The sequence below is a fragment of the Bos grunniens genome, chromosome 25, assembly GCF_055505025.1.
Source record: "Bos grunniens cultivar Pamir isolate PY7600 chromosome 25, Bosgru_T2T1.0, whole genome shotgun sequence".
Taxonomy (NCBI): domain Eukaryota; kingdom Metazoa; phylum Chordata; class Mammalia; order Artiodactyla; family Bovidae; genus Bos; species Bos grunniens.
In genome coordinates, this window is record NC_141189.1 from 6,963,163 (window position 1) to 6,983,681 (window position 20,519).

General features: G+C 57.4%; 1 protein-coding gene across 2 annotated transcripts; it reads right to left on the minus strand.

Annotated features, from left to right (window-relative positions):
• Window positions 1-1,742: 1,742 nt before the first annotated feature.
• EPHB4 (EPH receptor B4) lies at window positions 1,743-18,659 on the minus strand. Of its 2 annotated transcripts, none has more exons than XM_086374252.1 (17): window positions 18,115-18,659; window positions 15,491-15,561; window positions 14,960-15,247; window positions 13,839-14,235; window positions 12,399-12,554; window positions 11,885-12,217; window positions 11,434-11,558; window positions 10,584-10,749; window positions 9,518-9,620; window positions 9,232-9,296; window positions 9,006-9,119; window positions 8,642-8,889; window positions 5,454-5,669; window positions 5,008-5,157; window positions 4,389-4,582; window positions 4,032-4,187; window positions 1,743-2,823 (listed from the first exon to the last, which is right to left on the minus strand). In XM_086374252.1, exons 1-17 carry the CDS (start codon window positions 18,164-18,166, stop codon window positions 2,694-2,696), a joined length of 2,964 nt encoding a protein of 987 aa, XP_086230378.1. In that variant the 5' UTR covers window positions 18,167-18,659; the 3' UTR covers window positions 1,743-2,693. The 2 variants fall into 2 exon arrangements, with proteins under 2 accessions (XP_086230378.1, XP_086230377.1); XM_086374251.1 differs by having other exon boundaries at window positions 10,584-10,770; window positions 18,115-18,653.
• Between the last annotated feature and the right edge of the window lie 1,860 nt (window positions 18,660-20,519).

Consider the following 20,519-nt stretch of genomic DNA (forward strand, 5'->3'; position numbering starts at 1 on the left):
TCAGATGTGAGATACCAAGGAGAGGGGATGCCAAAGCAGGCAGGACCCTGGGTTCTAGAGAGGAATCCTTACTCTGTCCTCCAAATGAGCCCAGTGGCCACCTTTATGTGGCTGACCCAAGGAAGCAAGACCCAAGTTGGTTGGGGAAAGGGCTCCAAGAAAGAAGGGGTGCCCCCGGCCAGGTCACCCTGCCTCTCAGCTGGAGGAAGCAGTTCGCACTCTGGAGCTGGGCTGGCTGCGTTTAACCTGAGCGTCACAGGACTCCCAGCTGCATGCCTGGCACCACCCCTTGTCCCCCCTGCACTGACCTCCCTTTTCCTGCTCTTTGACCCTTTGCCTTTCTATTCATCTGTGTCCGGCTCCCCTGACCTCTGACCCACCTAAGGTCTCCTTATCTAGCCTGGATGTCTGGTTGGCAGGGGTAGGAGGTGGCCTGGACCAGCATCCTCCCTAAGTCCTCCGCAGGACAGAGTCCCGCCCATCCTGTTAGAGGTACAGACATGAGCCATGTCATCAAGGAAGGCGACAGAGGATTCCAGAGCATTAGAGATTCCCAAAGGCAGTAGTAGGGGCAGGAAACTGGGGACGGGACCACTCCTGGAGGCTTCCTGGGCTGGGAGGGGCAGAAGCTGGGGTTTGGGGTCCTGTATCAACCCCGGCGAAGCTTCCCTGGTGGCTCAGATGGTAAAGAATGTGCCCGCAATGCAGGAGACCCAGGTTCAATCCCTGAGTTGGGAAGACGCCTTGGAGAAGGGCATGGCAACCCACTCTAGTATTCTTCCCTGGAAAATTCCATGGACAGAGGCATCTGGTGGGCTACAGTCCATGGGGTCGCAGAGTTGGACATGACTGAACAACTCACACACACCAACCCCAGCATAACAGGGGGCAACTGAGATGCAAAAATGGCAAGGCTGCACCAGCTTGACAAAGCGGCCGGTCCAGGCCTGCCCCTGCAGGTGTCCCCTGGGGCGGGCAGGCCGGGAAACTGAAGATGGTGAGAAAGACATCAGGGAATTGACCCCAGCCTCGTCTTCCTGCTCAGGAGGGGGAATTTGGGGGAAGATACTCAGGTGGTTTCCCCTCCCTTTCCAAGAGGCTGGGAGAACCTGCCTGGGCAGCATCTTGAAAGGGGGAATTGTCCTCCAGACCCAGCCCAGCGTGTGTGTGTGTGTGTGTGTGTGTGTGTGTACATACACGTGGGGGGTCCGTGTCCTCCACGCCAGCCTCTGCCCCTCCCCCACAACCAAATGCAGACACTCCCCCCACTGCCTCTAAACTAACCCCAGCTGTCAACATCTGGCCCACATCTGTCTCCCTCATCTGACGGGGCCTCCACCCCAGCAGATCCCCCTTCCCACATCAGGGGGCTGTTAGGACGACGGCCCCAAGTTATAGGCCTCCCCTGTCTCATAGAGCCCCTCAGCCAGGGCTCAGAAACCAGGGCCGGTGGGGGGAAGGAGGGAAGCCCCACCCCGGAGGTGCCCCAGGCTCTTGGCAGAGCCATCTGGAGCCGTTAGAAGCAGCTGCCAATGACTCATCTCCAGTGCCCCCACCCCACCACCTCAAACACACCCTGGGGCTGGGAACCAAGCACCCAGCCCCCACCCCTGCCACAGCCCTATCTCCACACCTCCGACCCCTCAGTCAGCCTGGCTCAAAAGCCCCTCCATACCAGAGCCCCCCTCTACAGAAGCCTATTCCATCACCTCCCTCCCACTCCTAATCATCCCCAGAGTGAAGACACTTCCCATTTTCTTTTATTTATACAAAACAATCGTTTTAAATATAATTTAAGAACCCCTCCAAGCACCGGTGTCTGTCTCTGCTTTCCAGCACTTCCCCCCCCCCCGACACCCCCTCATGGACACAATTTGGGGGTACTTGGGGGGCAGGGAAATGTCGGGGGGTTGTGGCGTGACCAAGGCACTGTTCTGGAAACAAGACACAATGACGGGTCCCTGTTTCCACTTGGGCCAAAGAGGCAATAATGAAACAGGTCCCCTCTAACACAAAAAGTTATGACAAGGACTGTAGAAAACAACAAAAACTGAAAAAAAAAAAAAAAAGGAAAAATAAGACCAAAAACAAAAAATTAAAACTCAAAAACCTTCAATATGAAGGCAGCAGATGGGGGAGGGGTATTTACAAGGGAAAACTGAGTTCGGTGGAGACAGCAGCAAGGTTGGGACATCCAAGTCCAATGATTTCGTCACTGGGCCATGATGCCCCTTCTCGCCTCCCGAGCTCGCAGGCTAGTCCTCCCTTCTCTTTGGTCTGCAGGGCTGCTACCCTTCAAGGTGAGGAGGGGCACCTGGGGGCCCTAATTGGGGATCCAAGGGAGGCTGTGGAGATCGTGCCCAACTAGCCCTGGGATGTTGGCAGACTCCGGGGACTCCTTTTCCTCCGGTCACACCCAATCCTGAGGGAAAGGCTCCTGCGCCCTCGGTTTGGGGTCCCCCCCACCCCCCGGGGGGAGCGTTATGATTCCACACTGCAGAATCCCCAAATCCTCTCTCTCCAAACTGCCAGCTCCCCACCCCCATGGGTTCAAAGTGCAATCCAGTCAGTGGGGCGTGGGGTGGGAGCCTCTTGAGTCCCCCCTACCCGACTCTGCCCCAGGAAGAAAGGGATCCCCGGGCGCTGGAGTCCCTGCCGCTCTAGAGCTACGGAGCCAGGCGTACAGATGCAGTTCAGTACTGGGGGGCCGGTGCTCCCGACCCGCCTGGGGCTCCAGGCTTGGCCTGGGATTTCATGTGCTGGACACTGGCCAGGATTTTCTTCTGGTGTCCCGCCAGAGTGACTCCGATTCGGAGCAGGTCCCTGCGGAAGAATCAACAGCTAGGTGAGACCACTAAGCTCCCAGGACATCTCTCCTTCAAAAACCCGTCCCCGCCTCGGTCGTGCCAGCCAATCAGAATGGCCAGCGGAGAAGCGGGTAGACGTCAACAGTTGTCGGGCAGTTTCCGGGGGTGGGGGCCGATTTAGGCGCACACCACAGTTCTGCGCGCAGCCGCAGTAGGGGGCGAGGCTAGGTACCCGCAGGGATAGAGAAACAAGGGGTGGAGGGCTTCGCCCTGGATGCTGAAACTAGAAGGAAAGGCAGAGAATCAGGGAAGAGGAGGAACGAAAGGGAGAGAAAAGCCCATAAAATGAGGTTGGCGAAAGAATGCTTCAGAGGACAAAGAAGTCAGAAGGAAAAGTCTTCCGGACAAAGAAATCAAAAGGAAAAATCGGAAGGAGAAAGAGAGGAGCTGGGTGGGTGGAGAAAGGAATGGGCGAGAGAGAGGACACAAACAGACTGCTCCCAGCCCCCGTCCTGATGCAGGGAGGCTGAGGTAAGAAAGAAGCGATGAGAAGTGGAAGGCAAGAACCCATGTCAGTGAACCCGTGTCAAGGGAAGGCTCAAGCCAGTCAGGAGGGGCCCAGACCTGCTGGGACAAGACGGGCTTCCCAAGGAAAGGGCCTCTTGGACCCTCTGTGTCTGGATTTCTAGTCCTATTTCTGTGATTCCAACCCAGGGTGAGAGGAGTCCTTGGGACAGGAATGGAAAGGTGGAAAGAAGGACCAGGGAGAGGCCAACTAGGGGAAAGCAGTATTTGGAAGGCACTGGAATTGTAAAACCATTTAACATTAAAGCTGGAAAGGATTTCCAAAACCCAGGCCAATCTTCTCCTTTTATGGGTGGGAAAACATCCAGAGTTGACACGTTGTTAATGTGAGAGCAGGGTCTGGAATGTAGATAGATGCACAAAGATAGATATAGATTTCAAGGCGGGAGCGAGATGGCCCACGGCCGAGGTGGTGCAAGGGGGTGAGGCAGGCACAGCTGACCTGAAAGATTCCCGAGCTCTCAGTCCCTGCAGCTGTTACTCTTTGCGGGGGGAGGGGCTCTAGAATGGGCACCAGAAGTTGACCTCAAAGGCCCCTGCTCAAACTGTGGGCCTGACTGTGGTCACCCAGATTCCACCCTCCTGGTTGCTTGGCCCTCACCACCGCCCTCCCGGTCCCCAGCTCCCACCATGACTTACTCAGTGGAGATCTGGCTGACCAGCTCAAAGGAGCCAAACCCAGCAGCTGCAAAGCTTTCTTCGTATCTTCCCATCTTGATGGCTCGAAGCCACTCCCCCACGGAGCCAAAAGCTGAGTAGTGAGGCTGCCGCTGATCCAGGAGGGGGTGCGAGGCCCTGGGGGGCAAGGATGCGGAGGATACCCTTAGCAACAGCGTGTGTCAGGGTGAGGACGCAGAGCCCAGGCCTGGAGAGGCGGAAGGGCACAGCCCACATACCACCGAAAGGACCGATACTTCTGGGGTGGCGGAGGGGAGGAAGCGAGGTTCTCAGGGTGGCACAGAGCAGGAAAGAGGGCCCATCCTCTGGGGTCCTCACCCGCCGTTCTCCCGGGCCACGATTTTGAGGCTGGCAGGGTTCCGGATCATCTTGTCGAGGGCGCTGACCACCTGGGGGAAGCGGGGCCGCGCATTCCGGTCTTTCTGCCAACAGTCCAGCATGAGCTGATGCAGGGAGGTGGGGCAGTCTGGGGGCGGGGGCAACCGGTAGTCCTGTTCAATGGCGTTGATCACCTGGAATGATGGGTGGAAGACGCACTGGGTGAGGGAGTCAAGGGGAAAATGAAGCTGCCGAAGGACCCCACAGAAGTGGTGACTTAACAGACGCCGGGATGGGTGCTGCGGGCCAGAAGGGCTAACCTAGGGGTGGCCCTCCCTGCCAGGGCCCAGGCTGGCTATGGCTCAGTGTCCTAGAAGCTCTTGAGCTATGATCCAGACATGTAACCTCCCAAGCCTGCCTTCCATCTCTGCCTCCGTCTGTGACCAGATGAGCTGTTATCAAACTCTAAACACAGATCACCTCCTCACCATGCCACTCTCACCACCTCAAGGACCAACAGTGATGAGCTCTCTAAGAAGGATCCCCTGCCACCCCACCACCCCACATCCCAAGAGCCAAGACATTCCAGGGCAGGTTGGTGGGACCACAGGATACTTACATCCTGATTGCTCATATCCCAGTATGGCCGCTCCCCAAATGACATGACCTCCCACATGACAATTCCGTAGCTCCAGGCATCACTGGCCGATGTGAACTTCCGGAAGGCAATGGCCTCGGGGGCTGTCCAGCGGATGGGAATCTTTCCTCCCTAAAGACGGGGGAGGACAAGGTGAGCTGAGGGACTCCCAGGACTCGGGCATTCTGCGTCTCCCCCAGCTTAGGCCTCCTTTCTTTCGGCGCCCCAAATGGCCAGCTCCCCAACTCTGTTCTTTTCCCAGACTCCTAGCAGCCGGTTCCTTAAGCTGATCCCCCAGCCCCCACGTCCGCCACAATGTAGGTCTGCTCCTACATCCTGGCCTGGACCAGAGCTGTCAGTCCCTCAGCCTCCCACCTTTCCAACCCGGCCCTAAGAACCTAGACCACATGGTTGTCCCCCAGCCTCACCAGAGAGCTCGTGTAGGTGGGGTCGGAGGAGTTCTCCTCCAGGAATCGGGAGAGGCCAAAGTCTGAGACCTTGCAGACGAGGTTGCTGTTGACCAGGATGTTGCGGGCAGCCAGGTCTCGGTGGACGTAGCTCATCTCGGCGAGGTAGCGCATGCCCGAGGCGATGCCCCGTAGCATGCCCACGAGCTGGATCACGGTGAACTGGCCGTCGTTCAGCTGGAGATGGACACGGTAGGGGTCGCAGTTAGGGCGCTCCTCTTTCCCCGACATTCTAAACTATATTTATGGGACTTCCCCGGTGCTCCAGTGGCTGAGACTCTGCACTCCCAATACAGAGGGCCTGGGTTTCAATCCCTGGTCGGGGAACTAAGATCCCAAAAGCCACAGCTAGGGGTTTGCATGCTGCAACTGAAGATTCTGAAAACTGCAACCAAGAGCAAAGATCCTGCCTGCCACTACTAAGACCTGGCACAGCCAAATAAATCAATAAAAACAAATACATTAAAAAATAAACCGTATTTATCCCTTCCAGACCCATCTCACGCCCACCTGTAGGGCAGGCCTGCCAACATCCTAGGTAAACCCCTTCTGCTTTCTTTCACTCTTGAGTCCTCTCAGTCTTTTCTGCAGTATCGTGACATAATGCTTATAACTGTTCCTGTTTCAAATACATGCACTCAAGTCTCTTGTAATTAGACTATAAGGAGCCGGGAACCTACTATATAGCACATGGAACTCTGCTCAATGTTACGTGCCAGCCTGGATGGGAGGGCGGTTTGGGGGAGAATGGGTACGTGTAAATGTATGGCTGAGTACCTTTGCTGTTTACCCGAAACTATCACAACACTGTTAATCGGCTATACCCCAATACAAAATGTTTTGGTGTTAAAAAAATAATAAAAATGAAAATTTAAATAAGATTATACTTTCTTCCATTTAACCTAGTACAGTGCATTCGATCCAGGAAATATTAGGCAAATGGTTTGGATCTAACGTGTTCTTTTTATTTGACAGCAATGGAGCGACGACAGTTACGAGTGTGCTCTGAAGACACCTGTCTCCAGGTGGAGAGGTGTGCCTTGGCACTGATCCAGCCACACTCGCACTCAGCCCTCTTGGACCTACTGTATATAGGATGCAAGAGAATGGTGAGGAGTCGGGTGTGCTCGGTAACCGCAGCACCAAAGCCAAGGTCTAAAGCCCGACCTTCACCTTCATAGAGTCTGCTCTCACCAGGTAAGCCTGCCAGTCACAAATGGTTAACTAAGCCCATCCTCTGGGTTCAGCTAGCACGCAGGGGATTCTTGGCAGCCCTGCAGGGCCAGCAACGCTGAGTCCAGAAACTGAACTCTGAACCCATCCTCCAAGCCTGCGCCTGCACTCCCAGGCACTCAGGGTAGAGACCTCGGAGTCTCCACGATTCCTCTCTCTCCCCTGTTCACAGCCTACGATCCATCAGCAAGTTCTGCCTGCTATGCCTCCAAAACACACCCCAAACCCAACTGCTTCTCCACACCCACTGCACCCCCCACGGCCTGAGTGACTGCCAGTCTCCTCATCGGCAGGCTTCCCTGGTGGCTCAGCAGTAAAGAATCCGCCTGCAATTCGGGAAACCTGGGTTCAATCCCTGGACTGGGAAGATCCCCTGGAAAAGGGATAGGCAACCCACTCCAGTATTCATGCCTGGAAAATTCCATGGACAGAGGAGGCTGTCCTTCTCTGCCTCCTCATGCCAGAGGAAAATTCCATGGCAGGCTACAGTCCTTGGGGTCTCAAAGAGTCATACACGACTGAGCGACTGTCACTCTTGCTGATACCCTCCCCAAAGCTTCCTCTTTTGGACTTCTAATCACACCCCCAGTTCTAAGACCACGAGACCCAGCCGCCAACTACGAGGTGATCCACCATGGCTCCTCTGCTGACCTGGTTCAGTTTCACCAGCCTTTCTGCTTCTTGAACGCACCAGATCCCGTATACCCTGGGGGGCTCTTCAGTCCCCAGTATGCTTCCCCCTGCCCCCATCTTCTCACGGCTGGCTTTCTCATCTACCCAGATGCCATCTCTTCTAAGACAGACCCCCTTCCCTCTCCTGCAACCAGACAATGGAACAAACTCCAGCATCCACAAGGCACTGCCCCAGTGTCTGCCGCAGCATCCCTCGTGATGGGAGCCGGGCAGCCTGTGTTTCCCAATGCAGTACCGTGGGAAGCACACCGCACCGCCTGATGGAGGCTGGCCACAGACGTAGAATTCTGAACTTATCACAGTGTTAGATACAGCTTCCCTTATGGGAAACACAGAGAAACAAGCTAAATGACCCCGCGAGGAAGAATCCAATCAATCTAGAAAAGACATTTGAATGGACAAGCGGCCCAGCCCTTGAGCGTATCAGAAAGACAAAGGACTGTCCTGGGATGTAAAAAGACTCAAAACAATAACTGCCAGTGCAATGCTTGATCCTGAACTGGATGCTGCGACATGTTGGGGACAACTGGAGAAATATGAGTATCACACAGGCATTAGTGATACCAGGGTGTTGTTGTCATTCTGTTAAATGCAACATTGCTTTGCTCTGTAGAAAAACCTTTCGGGGACTTCCCTGGTGGTCTAGTGGTTAAGACTCCGCACTTCCCCTGCAGGGAGCACAGGTCTGATCCCTGATCAGGGAAGTGCCACAAGCCGTGTGGTGCAGCCAAAAAAAAAAAGTGTTTTTTTTTTTTTTTTAAAGATGCCTAGTAAAGTTGAAAAAAAAATAATAAAACTTCATACAATTTTGTTCAAGTAGCAAAAATGAGCTCTTTCCTCTCATTTCTATAAGCCTGTTTAATTTTTTTTCACATGTGAAATTTTGTTTGCTTTCTATAAAAGCTTGTTCATACTTGTTAACTTTCAGTCTTCCACATTGTACCAGCAGCTCGCCAAGACCAGAGATGTTCAGGGTCGAATTCCCGAGGCCCCGGACAGTGGCGGGTGCACAAGGAGATGCTCAGTAAATATTTGTCACAAAGACAGATGACAGCCCCTCCAGATCCTGGGGTCTGCCGGCCCCACAGGGAGACCAGCCCCAGGACTCAGCCTTCCCTGGCGGAGGATGAATGTCGCAGAGGCAGCAACACGGGGCCCACCGTCTGTCCTGGGCTGTGCTGGGGGAGGGCAGGGTGGACTGGGGTGTTGTGGGGGGGGCTCACCCGCAGGAAGGAGTCCAGGGCACCGTTCTCCATGAACTCAGTGAGGATCATGACGGGCACGCTGTTGGTGACCACGCCCTCCAGGCGGATGATATTGGGGTGCTCGAACTGGCCCATGATGGAGGCCTCACTCAGGAACTCCCGCCGCTGCCGCTCCGTGTAGCCGCCCTTCAGGGTCTTGATGGCTACGCAGCTCTCCTTCTTCCCAGGGGCCTTGAGGCGCCCCCGGCACACCTCACCAAACTCGCCTTCAGGAAGGACGCTTCGGGTCAGCTCTCCTCTCCCGGGGGATCTGGCTGGCCCTGCCGTCCACCCCACCACCAACTCCACTCTCCTCCCTGGCACCCAGGCGTTTTCCACTCACCTGCACCAATCACCTCTTCAATCTTGACATAGGAAACATCGATCTCTTTTGCAAACTCCCTGACAGCCTCATTAGGGTCTTCGTAAGTGAAGGGGTCAATGTAGACCTTAGTACCTGGGGAATCGCGTGGGGCCTGTTAGCCAAGAGGTGACTCCCATTGCACTCAGATGCCGTGGGCTCACAGCTCTTGCCCCAGCCCCGAATCCTTCAGGAAGGGTATACCCACCGTGCCCAATGAGATACTGGGCGTGTTTGTCTGAGTACTCAGCTTCTCTCCCGTTGCTCTGCTTCCTGGAGTGGATGGGACAGAAAAGGTAAACTGAGTCACATGTCCCAGAGGGAACTGAGTTCCAGAGGGAATGGATGGGAAGAGAGAAGCAGGAGTCAGAGAGGATTCCAAGTGAAAGCAGGTAGGTTCCCTGGACATCCAGGGAGCCTCGACCTGGAGCAAGAGGGTGGGCGGCCAGCCCCAGGGGGTTTCATCAGGGTCTCCAGGTGCCCAGGTTGCTCACCTGAGGCAGAGAACTGCGATGACGATGACCACGAACACTAGCACCACACCCACGACCGCGGTGCCTGCAATCAGGGCCAGCTGCTCCCTCCAGGTCTCATTCTCTGGAGGAGAAGAACTGAGATCAGGGAGACCCTGAGGGCCCGTGGGCTCCACTCAAGTCCCTCAGGGCCAGGGAAGAAGTTTCCCGGCCTGAGTGGGTTTGATTCTGTTCTGTCATAAATACTGGTGACCACAAAAGAAGTCCCACTTGAATAGGAGGTACCTAAGGCTAAATATGAAAAGGTGGAAACAACCTAAACGTCCATCAACAGATGAATGGATAAAGAAAAATGGGACAGCCACTCAACAGAGTATTTTTCAGCTACAAGGAGGAATGAAGTCCTGATATATTCTACAATATGGCTGAACCTAGAAAACATTATGCCACGTGAGAGAAGCAGCAGCCAGTCACAAGACTGTATCGTGTGACAACATGTGTATGAAAGATTCAGAATGGGCGAATCTAGACACAAAAAAGGTAGATGAGTGTTTGCTGGGGGCTGAGAGGTAATAGAAGGGGTATATGTGTCTTTCTGAGGTGCTGAAATGTTCTAAAATTAATTATGGGCATGGTTGCACAACTCTGTGAATATATTACAAGCCAATGAATTATACATTTTAAATGGGTGAATCATAAGGTAGATGAATCATATCCCAATAAAACTGTAAAAAAAATTAAAAGGTTTAGGACAAAACCCCTTGGGCCAGCATATAAAAACTATCAAAGTGTCACCTCATTTAATCCTTGGAGCCCTGGGAGAGAGGCCTCCTACTTCCAAGTGTTGGATGAGAGAGCTGGGGCTCAGGGGTCAAGTTTTTGCTAAAGGTCACATAGCTGGAAAGCTGCTGAGTGGGCCTTCACACCCAGCTGTTGGATTCGGTTTCTGTGTCCCATCACCAGGCCAGAATGCCTCGTGGTGGAAAGAGAAGCAAGAGGGACGTGACTTTGGGGGTCCGGAGAGCCAAGGCCTCCTTGCCCTGGGGGGGACAGCCAACCCCAGGCACGTCCTGCCCCCCAGACTCACCGTCCAGCTGGGTCTGGCTGTGGTGCTCCTGGCCAAAGGGCCCGTAGCCGGCCTCGGAGCGTGCCCGCACCTGGACCAGGTAGCTGGCTCCCCGCTTCAGTCCCCGCAGCTCTGCCCGGTTCTCCGACGTCTTCAGGAACCGCACGCTGCTGGGGCCCTCAGCGCCCTGTTCCGGAGGAGAGAGGGGCTGGCCGTAAGCCAGGGCCCCCAGATTCCGTGGCTCTTCCCACCTCCCCTGCCCTGGGCCTCCATCACTAGCATCTCCACCCTGTTGTGAGACAGGTGAGGCCTTTGTGCTCAGTTATGTATGCACTGGGGCTTCCCTTGTGGCGCAGTTGGTAAAGAATCCGCCTGCAATTCGGGAGACCCGGGTTCGATCCCTGGGTTGGGAAGATCCCCTGGAGAAAGGAAAGGCTACCTATTCTGGCCTGGAGAATTCCACAGACTGTATAGTCCATGGGGTTATTAAGAGTCGGACACGACTGAGTGACTTTCACTATGTATGCACTGAGCTGTGTGTATTGCATGAATTATATTGTTTAGTCTTGGTAGCCATTCTGTGGGGTAGGTTCTATTACCTAAAGCATTTTGTGGGGAGGGGAGGGCCATCCTGCTTGCCATGCAAGATCTTAGTTCCTTGACCAGGGAAGTATGGAGTCCTAACCACTGGACCACCAGGAAATTTTTTTCCTAAGAGCTTTATAAGGAAGACACGAAGCTCAGAGAGGCCAAGAGGCTGACACAAGATCATTCAGCTGATACATGGCAGATGCCTACCATTCAGGTGTCCCGGCCCCTGGAGCAGGTCCCACTGCCCACTGCAACCCCCCAGGGCGGGCCTGGTTCTCACCTTCTCGTGGTACTTGACCTCATAGTCCAGCACTGCCCCGCTGGGCGCCCGGGGAATGGCCCATGCCAGGCTCAAGCTGCTGGGTGATGACCGAGTCACCCGGATGTCAGACACGGGGGGTGGCACTGTGAGAGAGAGACGCGTTGGGGCCCTGGAGCGGAGCAGGTCTGGCCCCTATCTTCCTTGGCTCTCCCTCTGCTGGCCACACTTGTCTGGGTCCTCCAGCTGTTTCGGGATTTCCTCCCGGCTCTCTCTGGACTCCGGAGCCCGCCTTTGCATCTACTTAACACTCTCTTTCTGCCTCCTGCCCCAAAGGCCTTGACCCAGTGTATTTCCTGGGAACTCCACTCCCCAGCTGCTGCCTTTTCCCTGCCTCAGGCCTTCAGACTGTCCACCCTCCTCGCTGGCCTCTCCCATCCAACCACAGGCTGCCCCTAGTCCCCAGTCTCACCCTCACGGTCTGTGGTGACATTCACAGCCTCAAACGGGACCGGCCCACTGGCCAAGGAGGACACCCCATTCAAGGCGGTGACCTCAAACGTATAGGTGACGTCAGGACGCAGACCGCGAATCGCCACCCAGGGCTCCACCAGGTCCCGGGGGCCGGGGTCGAAGGTCAGGTCTCCCCCGCAGGGCGTGCAGGACCCACCGGGCCGGCACTCCCGGCAGCGGAGCGCGTAAGTGAGGTCCTCCCGGCCGCCTGACTCGAGGGGCGCACTCCACTCCAAGCGCAGGGCGGAGCCGTTCAGGCGGGGAACCACGCTTCTCGGGGCTGACGGGGGTGCTGCGGGAGACCAGGGTGTCAGGCAGAGGCTGAAATGGCTGGGCATGGGCAGTGGGGACAGATGGGCAGCCACACTGACATCTTGCGTTGGCCACGCACCAGGCCAGGGTCAAGAGGAGGAAGGCATGGGAGGATGGGGGCTGGGGTGAGGGGTCTACCCCAGGGGTCGCTGGCCACTTACTGGTACAGGGCGCACTTCGGGGGTCTGTGCTGGCCCGGAAGTACCCGATGCGACACTGGCAGATGGACGAGCCAAGGGCGTTAGAGTGGCTGTTGGCTGGGCACGGCTGGCAGGACCCCTCCCCGGACAGGGGCTTGAAGGTGCCCTGAGCACAGGCTGAGAGAGAGAAAGTGTCCATCAGAACTCGCATCAAAGACATTCAGCGGTGGGGTTGGGGGTGGAGATCCGGGGAAAAAAAATGACATTCAGTGGTTATTAAAGGTGCATGAGGGACTTCCCTGGTGGTCCTTTGATTAAGACTCTGAGCTCCCACCGCAGGGAGTGCAAGTTCAATCCCTGGTCAGGGAATGAGGGTCCCACATGCCACACAGTGTGGCCAAAAAAATAAAATCAAGTTGCATGAAGTGCCAAGAGGGGAGCAGGGAGTGAGAAGCTCAGAAACCTAGCCTGTAAGAGGAGAAGACTTTCCTCCAGATCAAAGGTCTGAACCCTGGTGTACACCCCTCACTACTCCGTGGCAGCCTGGTGAAACTCAAGACCCTTGCTCAGAATAATGATTTTAAACGTACACCATAAAATATACAGATTACCAATAAAACCAAGTAAGTGAAAATACAACGATCAAAACAGGTGGAGAAGGCAATGGCAACCGACTCCAGTATTCTGGCCTGGAGAATTCCATGGATAGAAGAACCTGATGGGCTATAGTCCATGGGGTCGCAAAGAGTCATATACAACTGAGTGACTAAGCACACACACACATAAGAATATACTTGGAAAAAAAAATACAGGAAGAAAAGTTTACAACATGGCAAAGGGTGTGTTTCTGTATTAATGAGATACAGTGGCAGGACTGATAGCCAACGGAATTGTGAAGTCACAGAGAAGGAAAACAACATTTTGCCCTTCTTGCAAATCATCTCCATTGAGCTGTGAAAACCCCCAGCATTTGAACGGGGCCCAAATCTCAGGTCTTGCTCTGACCGCTGGGCTGTGACTGACACTCCGTAAAAGGAGTGACCACTTTCAGGTAGAGATGAGTGAAAAGGAAAAGCCATCTTTTTTTTTTTTTCTTCCATCAAAGTTCACAGATTCCCTTGTCCTATCCACAAAACCCAGGTTAAGAACTTCTGCTCTCGAGAACAAGGTGAGTGAGAATTCAGTATCAGTAAATTAGAGGAAACCATAATGAATAGGACTAGAGTTCACGAAGCCTCTGAGTCCAACAAGGTCCCCTAGCCCAAGAGAGCCTGTTAGGTCCAGAGAGCAACTGCGTGGAGTCAGAAGCAAGAGCATGGAAGTGATGGAGAGCTCAAAACGGTGCTGGGGGCCCGGAAAACACACCCTCCAGTAACTGAGTGCCCAGGAGAGCAAAGAACGTTCAAACTGGAAATCTTGAGAAGCGGGTCCCTGATCAGGGTACTGGCCTCCTCCCCTCACCTCGGCACTTGGTGTTCCCCTCAGCGGCCTCGAACCCCGCATTGCAGCTGCAGCCCGTGACTGGCTGCTCGGCCCACTGGCCGTCTTCCCGGCAGTAGAGGCTGGGGCTGGGGCCGGGGGCGGGCATGGCATCGGCCACGCAGCTGCCGGCCACGGGCACCACCAGCTCCCGAGGCACAGTCTCCGGGAAGTAGGTGAGGTTCACAGTCTGCTGGGCGCACTTCTTATAGAAGAGGTGCAGGGACAGCAGGGCCATGCAGGCGCCCTGGTCCTGGAAGGCCAGGTAGAAGCCGGCCTTGGTGAGCGGGCCCAGACGCAGCGTCTTGACATTCACCTTCCCCGTGGCCTCGGCCCCTGGGCGCTTCCGGGTGAGGTGCTCAGCAGCCACCGTGTCCACCTGCCAGGGCGGGAAGAGACTCACTGCCACAGTCTTCCACTCCCCGAGGAGCCCGCGGGACTGTCTTTTGCCCAGGCTCACCCTCTCTGTGACCTGCTCAGTCACCTGTTTCAGGACCTTCTCTCCACCCTTCCCAGTGTGCGCTTTCTTGCAGGCCCCAACATTGTCCATTAACATTTGTTAAGCTCCTATGAAGAGTCCAGGCTCCCCTTGCCGTGCACTCACTCACCCTATAGACACTTATCAACACCTGTTCTAGGCCAGGCCCCGGACTCTGTGCCGAGGAAACAGAAAGGAAGGAAATGATGAAAAGTCAATGAAAAGTTAAAAGGATAATGAATGCGATGGCAGGCGGGACCCCAGAGCTGGAATCACAAGACAGGTAGGAGCTGGGTGGGAAAGGCAGAGAGAAGGCACTCCAGGTTGAGGCATCAGCTGGTGCAAAGGCTGTGAAGGGGCGAGGCGGGAATTCCCTGGCGACTCACTGGTTAGCACTTCACACTTTCACTAACAAGGGCATGCGTTCAATTCCTGGCAGGGGAACTAAGATCCTGCAAGATGTGCTGACCCAGCCAAAAAATGAGGTGAGGGGGGCGAGGTGTACTTGCCCAGTGGAGTAGACTGGCCATTCCACCTAGCAGACCACCCGCTTCCCTCCTCAAGCCAGGGGCCTCCTGCTTCCATCCCCCAGGCCAGCCCCCCCAACCCCGGGGCGCCTGGGTACCTTGATGTAGGGGTTCTCCATCCAGGCTGGCGTGTGGGCCGTGGCCGTGTCTGCGTCGCTCTCGAAGTAGAAGACGGTGAAGGTCTCCTTGCAGGAGCGGCCGGCCCTCGGCAGGGAGAGGCACTCCAGCATGGTGAAGCGCAGCGTGGCGTACACGTGGACGGCCCCGCGGCGGGGGACCCAGCCGGTGCGCAGCCAGTGGGCCAGGCCTGGGGCCCGCTGCATGTCACACACCTCGTAGGTCCGGACGCTGTGCTGCTCCTCGTCCAGGCCGCTCAGCTCCTCCCACTGCGGGGAGAAGGGGGGCTGCTGAGCTGGTGGGGGAGGGTTAGTTGCAGGGTCTTTGCCATGAAGCCAGGAGGGAGGCTGGGGGACCCTTGGGGGGCGAGGGCTCAGAAGACACCTGCCCTGGCTGCTGAGATGTGGGGGATGGGTGTATGGCACGGGAAGCAGCAGCACAGTGGCCCCCCACCCCCATCGGCTTTCCTCCTGAGCCCCAGCCCCAGCTCTTACCTGAGCCCCAGCTCTTACCTGCCCGTCCGCCTGAGGGAATGTCACCCACTTCAGATCGGCAGTTTCCAATTTCGTGTTCAGTAGGGTCTCTGAGACAGACACACATACAGAGTCAGTCGGAGCTTGGGAGAGACACAGGAAGACCTGGGAGCTGAGACAGACAGACAGGCCGAGGAGGGGAGCCTGCCCTGCCCTCTGCTCACCCCCACCCGTCCCCAGGTTTCAAGCCTCTTTTCTGAGAGCCAGCCCCACCCCTAACAGCTGGCAGGCAGGGAGCTGACCCCCAGGACTCCCAGGGCCAGGCCTCTGTGAACTGCTGTACCCCAGAGAAGGGAAGACACAGCTGCTGAAAGTGGAAAAATGGGCGAACAGCTCAGAAAGGGCCAAACTCGAGCCCAGACCTGACCCCGACCTGACACGGGGTAGGCCACCCCTCCCACCAGGGTCTCCCTCCGCCTCTGCAGTCCCTCCCCCAAATGCAAAGATGCCACCTCCGATCCTTCAGACCAAACACCCCAGCCCTGACCCCCATCCCCTCCCCACTGCCTAGCTGTCCTCGGAGGCCGGTCCTGGAGGCCAGGACGCTGGGGTTCCCTGCCCTCGGCCTCTGTCTGGGGAGCCCTCATGTCTGGATTTGGTTACGGGAAAGCAGAGGGGAGGGGATTTTAGGGGTGTGGGTAGGGGGGGTGAGCACACCTGGCTCGGCTCTGGCCTTGGGGGAGGGGTGTCGGGGGAGGGGAGGGGTGGGGTTCTGGAGGAAGGTGGGGATTAGGAGAACTGCACGGGAGGAGGGTGGAGGGAGGGGAGGGGAATCCCCTGGGAGACGTGGGGAGGGGGACGCTAAAGGTCTGGCTGGGAGGAGCCTGCAGCACACCTGGGCCCAGGTCCCCCCTCCCCGGACTATAGGAGAGACAGGAGAGCAGGTGGGTGGGGCGGCCTCCTCCCAGAGACCAGGTGATGTCCACTGAGGGCCAGGGGTCAGGTGGAGGCCCGGCCAGCCCGAGGAGAGGCCCAGGGCCCCCCATGGGTGGTAGGAGACAGCCCGGCATGCTGGGGACAGGATGCCCGGGTTCTGGGAAGCGGGTGGATAGAGGCAGCCGTCTCCACCCTCCATTGTTCCAGACTGGAGAGTGTTTTCCTGTCTCCAGTTTACACACTGTCTGTTTCAGGCTGTCCTGGGCGCTCCAAGCGGCTCCCGTTTCTCTCATCCTATCGAGGTCCTGCCTGCCTCCCTCTCTTGGAGCCGTCACTTCTCTTGCCTCTCACCTCTCCCCCGCTCTCCGGCCACCTCCATCTCTCTGACTGTCACTCTGCTTTCTGTCTCCCCTCTTTCACCTTCACTGGGGCACAGGGCCTTAGATAAAAGACTGAACGCCTGTCTCAGTCTGCTCACCTGTAAAATGGGAGGTAACAATACTTCCCACCACAGGGTTGTTGGGACCGTGAAAACTGAAAGCACGTAGCACCGGGCCTTGGGCTCGGCAAGCACTTAGGTAACAGGAATTCAAAGTTACTCCCTGTTCCCTTGGCATCTTTCTTTCTCTCTCACCACACGTCATCCTGGTGGGTTTTCTCTCTGCTTTGCCTTCCCTCTCTCTCCCTCTGGTTCTTTCTCCGGCTTCCTGAGCCCAGCAAGTCTCCCTTCTCCCCCACACCCTGCCTTTGATCCCCAGTCCAGAGCAGCACTGCCCAGCCTGGAGAAGACGCATTTCCAACTGCCTTTGATTCCTTCTTCTCAGCAGCCCCCCATGGCCCACTCCCCAGAGACCCCTTTGATTGCAGGCAGGGAAGGAGGGGAAGGAGGCAACTCATTGAAAGGAGATTAGGGCTGTGGGAGGAGGGTTTATAGGGCTCTTGCTTCCCCGCTAGAGGTTGAGGGGAGGGCAGAGGCTCATGGATAAAGTAACATTTGCAACGGTGCAGAAAAAGTAGAAATTTAAGAGAGCCTAGGAGACATAAGTCAGGCTGAGTTCAGGGGACAAGAGGCAGGTTAGGGTTAGAGAAAAGGACTCTGGTGGGACTGGGGCAAGGGCTGGGGTCTACGCTGCATTTAACGGGCTGGGGTGCAGCCTGGGGAAGCCAGGGTAGGAGGCTCTCTGCTCCAGGGGCCGCGGATTGGGGAGAGATTGGGAGGTTTGGAGACTTGAGTGCAGAAGGCGGCCATCCCCGACGGCGGTGGAGGGAATTGTAGGATCAAGGTGTGAACGCTATGGAATGGGGGGCGGGCGGAGTTTTATGGCCTAGCACAAAGTTCTGCCTGTCCTCTTGTTCCTCCAGAAATGTTTCCTCCTGTTTGGCGGAGGTGGGAAGAGGGACAGAAACTCTGGAGAGAGCTCTGCAGGTTGGAGTCGGGAGAAACGAAAGGCTGCCAAGGGCGTCTGGAGACGCGAGTTTAACTGTTCGGGAAGCCGGGACCGGGGCAAGTCCCGGGACGGAGCTCGACTCCAAGTCTTTCCCAAACAAAAGAAAACTCCACTCCCCGCTGAGCCGCCTCCTCCCCGCCCCCCTCCCGCGCCAGCACTATTGGTCCGGAGCGTTCGGAGCTGGGCAGCGGGTTAGGGGGAGAGAGAGGTCGGCCCTTCCACTCCGAGGCCCTTCTTCGGGGGCCCCAGAAGGGCCGGGGTGCCCCCAAGAGAACTCACCTTCTAGGGCGGCTGCAAGCGAAGCCCAGCAGAGCAGAGCCCGGAGCTCCATGGCGCCGCCTCAACTCTGGTTGGACCCGATCCGAGTTTGGGGGGCGCTAGCCCCCCCAGGTCTGAACCCCCGCCGGAGCGGGTGGACGCCAACTCCGCGCGCGGGACTCGCTCGGGGCCCTCAGCGCGGGCCCATGCGGGCGCGCCGGGCACCGGGTGGCGGCGCCCAGGTGTGGCCCCGCGTCCCGGCCGCGCGCGCAGACGAGAAGGCGGGGGGCGTCCTGGCAGCGGCCGCCCGGGCGGGCGCAGAGCTAGACGTGGCTGGAGTCGGGGTCCCTCCGGGGCCTCGGGGTCCCGCCCCAGAAAGCTGCTGGGGGTGGGCCGGCCGCTCGCGGTCTCCCCCCCTCCCTGGAGTGGCGCTGCTCGTGCCGCCGGGCCGAGTGCGCTCCGCGCCGGCGGGGAGGGTGAGAGCCGAGCGGGGAGCGAAGCGGGAGGGAGGGAGACTGCGGCGCGGGCCGGGCGGGCTGAGGCTGGGCCGGGCTGGGGACTGGGCCGGGCGGCGCCTGGCCGGGAGGGAGGGGCGCGCGGGGGGCGGGGGGAGCTCCCCCATCCCGAGCCGCGGCTTGGCAAGGGGGGCCGGGGCGCGCTGATTGGAGCGCGCCTGCTGAATAATTCATGAGGGAAGCGGAGCGGGGCGCAGAGCGGAGGAGGTCGGGAAGTTGGGAGAAAGTTTGGAGAAGGGGGAGGGGCGGCGGGCGAGGAGCTGGGGACCGCCCGGACCTGCACCGAGGCCGTGCGCCCTGGCCCGGACCGCGCGTGTCGGGGCCGGGGCCCAGGGATGCCCGCCCCCCGCACCCCAACGCCCCCGCCCCCGCCCCCGTCCTGGGCAGGCCTGAGCCCAGCAGACACCAGGGAGCGGAGAATCGCACCCAGCAGCCTGGAGGGCCGCACACGCGAAGCCCTGTCGGATGCTTCCTGCGGACTTCGGATTCTTCTCCTGGATTCGCCCACCACCCCCTAGTTGGCGTAGGGGACCGTGTTTGGAGGGAAACTTTTGAGGACGGAGGGGTGGCCCAGCGGGCCCCGAGGCAGCGATCTCAGCTTAGATAACCGTGGAGCGAACGTTCACACAGTCATTCAACAAACATTAAGTATTGGGGACCTACTATGTGCACAACCTAGCTCTGAAAACGTGCGGAGGAACGGGTCATTTGGGTTGAGATGGGGAGCAAGCAAGGGTAAATAAAAAGTACTTGGATCCGAGAGAGGGAGGGCCAGATTCCCAAATCATGGTCCTCACTCTCCCACCGTCGCGTTTAGGAGGGCTCCCGCGTTGCCCTCAGCCTTGACCCCTGGGACTCGGGCCGGGTCTGATGCTGTCTTTCCTGAAGCTGTTTCCTGTCTGGCTCCTGAGGGCCCTCGACATGTCTGGGAGGGCCGTTCCTCTCGTGGCCATTCCCCCTCCATCTCATCAGTTAGAGGGGGGCCCCAGAAAAGCAGCTCCTCCCCCAAGCCCCTTTCTGTCTGGGCACCCGTGGGGTGGGTCTTAGGGAGATCAAGACAGTACTGCAGGAGTCAGCCAGTAGAAGAGCTGGAAGGAAAGAGCTTAGACTCAGAAGGCAATTAAGGGGGACAGAGTCTTGAGGAGCCCAGGAGCCAAGAGAGAGGGAGAGGAGTCCTAGATGTTTGGGGGGCTGCCAAGCCCCTCTAACCCACAGTGAGGACAGCCAGGCCTGTAATGACTTCTTGTCCCAGCGCACTTATCTTTCTGCTGCAAGTGGTGCTCCCCACACCCCTGCCCTTCCTCGTGGCCCTGCCTGGGTCCTGCTCCGGGGTGGGGGGTCACGGAGGGCAGGAAACAGCCGGCTTGGCTGGAGCCAGGCAGACCAGGTCAGAGCTGGGAATTCCCTCCTCCCTCCACAATCCAAGCCCTGTCTCCCTTCTTACTCAGCCTGTCCTCCAGGGTATCCATCTCCTCCCGACACCCTCTGACTCTGCTCTCAGTCTACACTGATTCTCCAGCCTCTAAAAGTTATGTTTGTATGTCTCCTCCTGGGCTCTGCCCTCAATCCCCCTCAGGCTCCTGGTTGCCTAACTCCTCTCCTTTGATGGGAGAGGCAGTTCATCATCATGGTGGGGGTGGATGAGGGGGGGTGCATGGCCTGAATGGAAAGGAAACCCAGGTGCCCCGAGAAATGAGGCTGGATGGAGTGACGGGCTAATGAGTCAGAGGGGTGAAGAGATGCAACAGCCCATCACAGATTCAAACCCTGTATTTCTGACCCTTGAGCACCAGGATTCCCTCAGCGACAGGGAGCAGAGTGCCACAGGGAAGAAAATACAGTCAGTCCTGGGTCCTCAGCCCTCATCGCACAGCGTGTGATCCAGTTCCTAATACCTGTTGTTGTTAAGTC

Excerpts from the sequence above, each read along its gene's own strand:
- EPHB4 (XM_086374251.1), bottom strand. The coding sequence starts at position 18,166 with ATGGAGCTCCGGGCTCTGCTCTGCTGGGCTTCGCTTGCAGCCGCCCTA. Across the intron at positions 15,562-18,114 it reads GCTTGCAGCCGCCCTAGAAG|AGACCCTACTGAACACGAAA; the intron begins GTGAGTTCTCTT and ends TGTCTGTCTCAG. Across the intron at positions 9,297-9,517 it reads ATCGCAGTTCTCTGCCTCAG|GAAGCAGAGCAACGGGAGAG; the intron begins GTGAGCAACCTG and ends CATCCACTCCAG.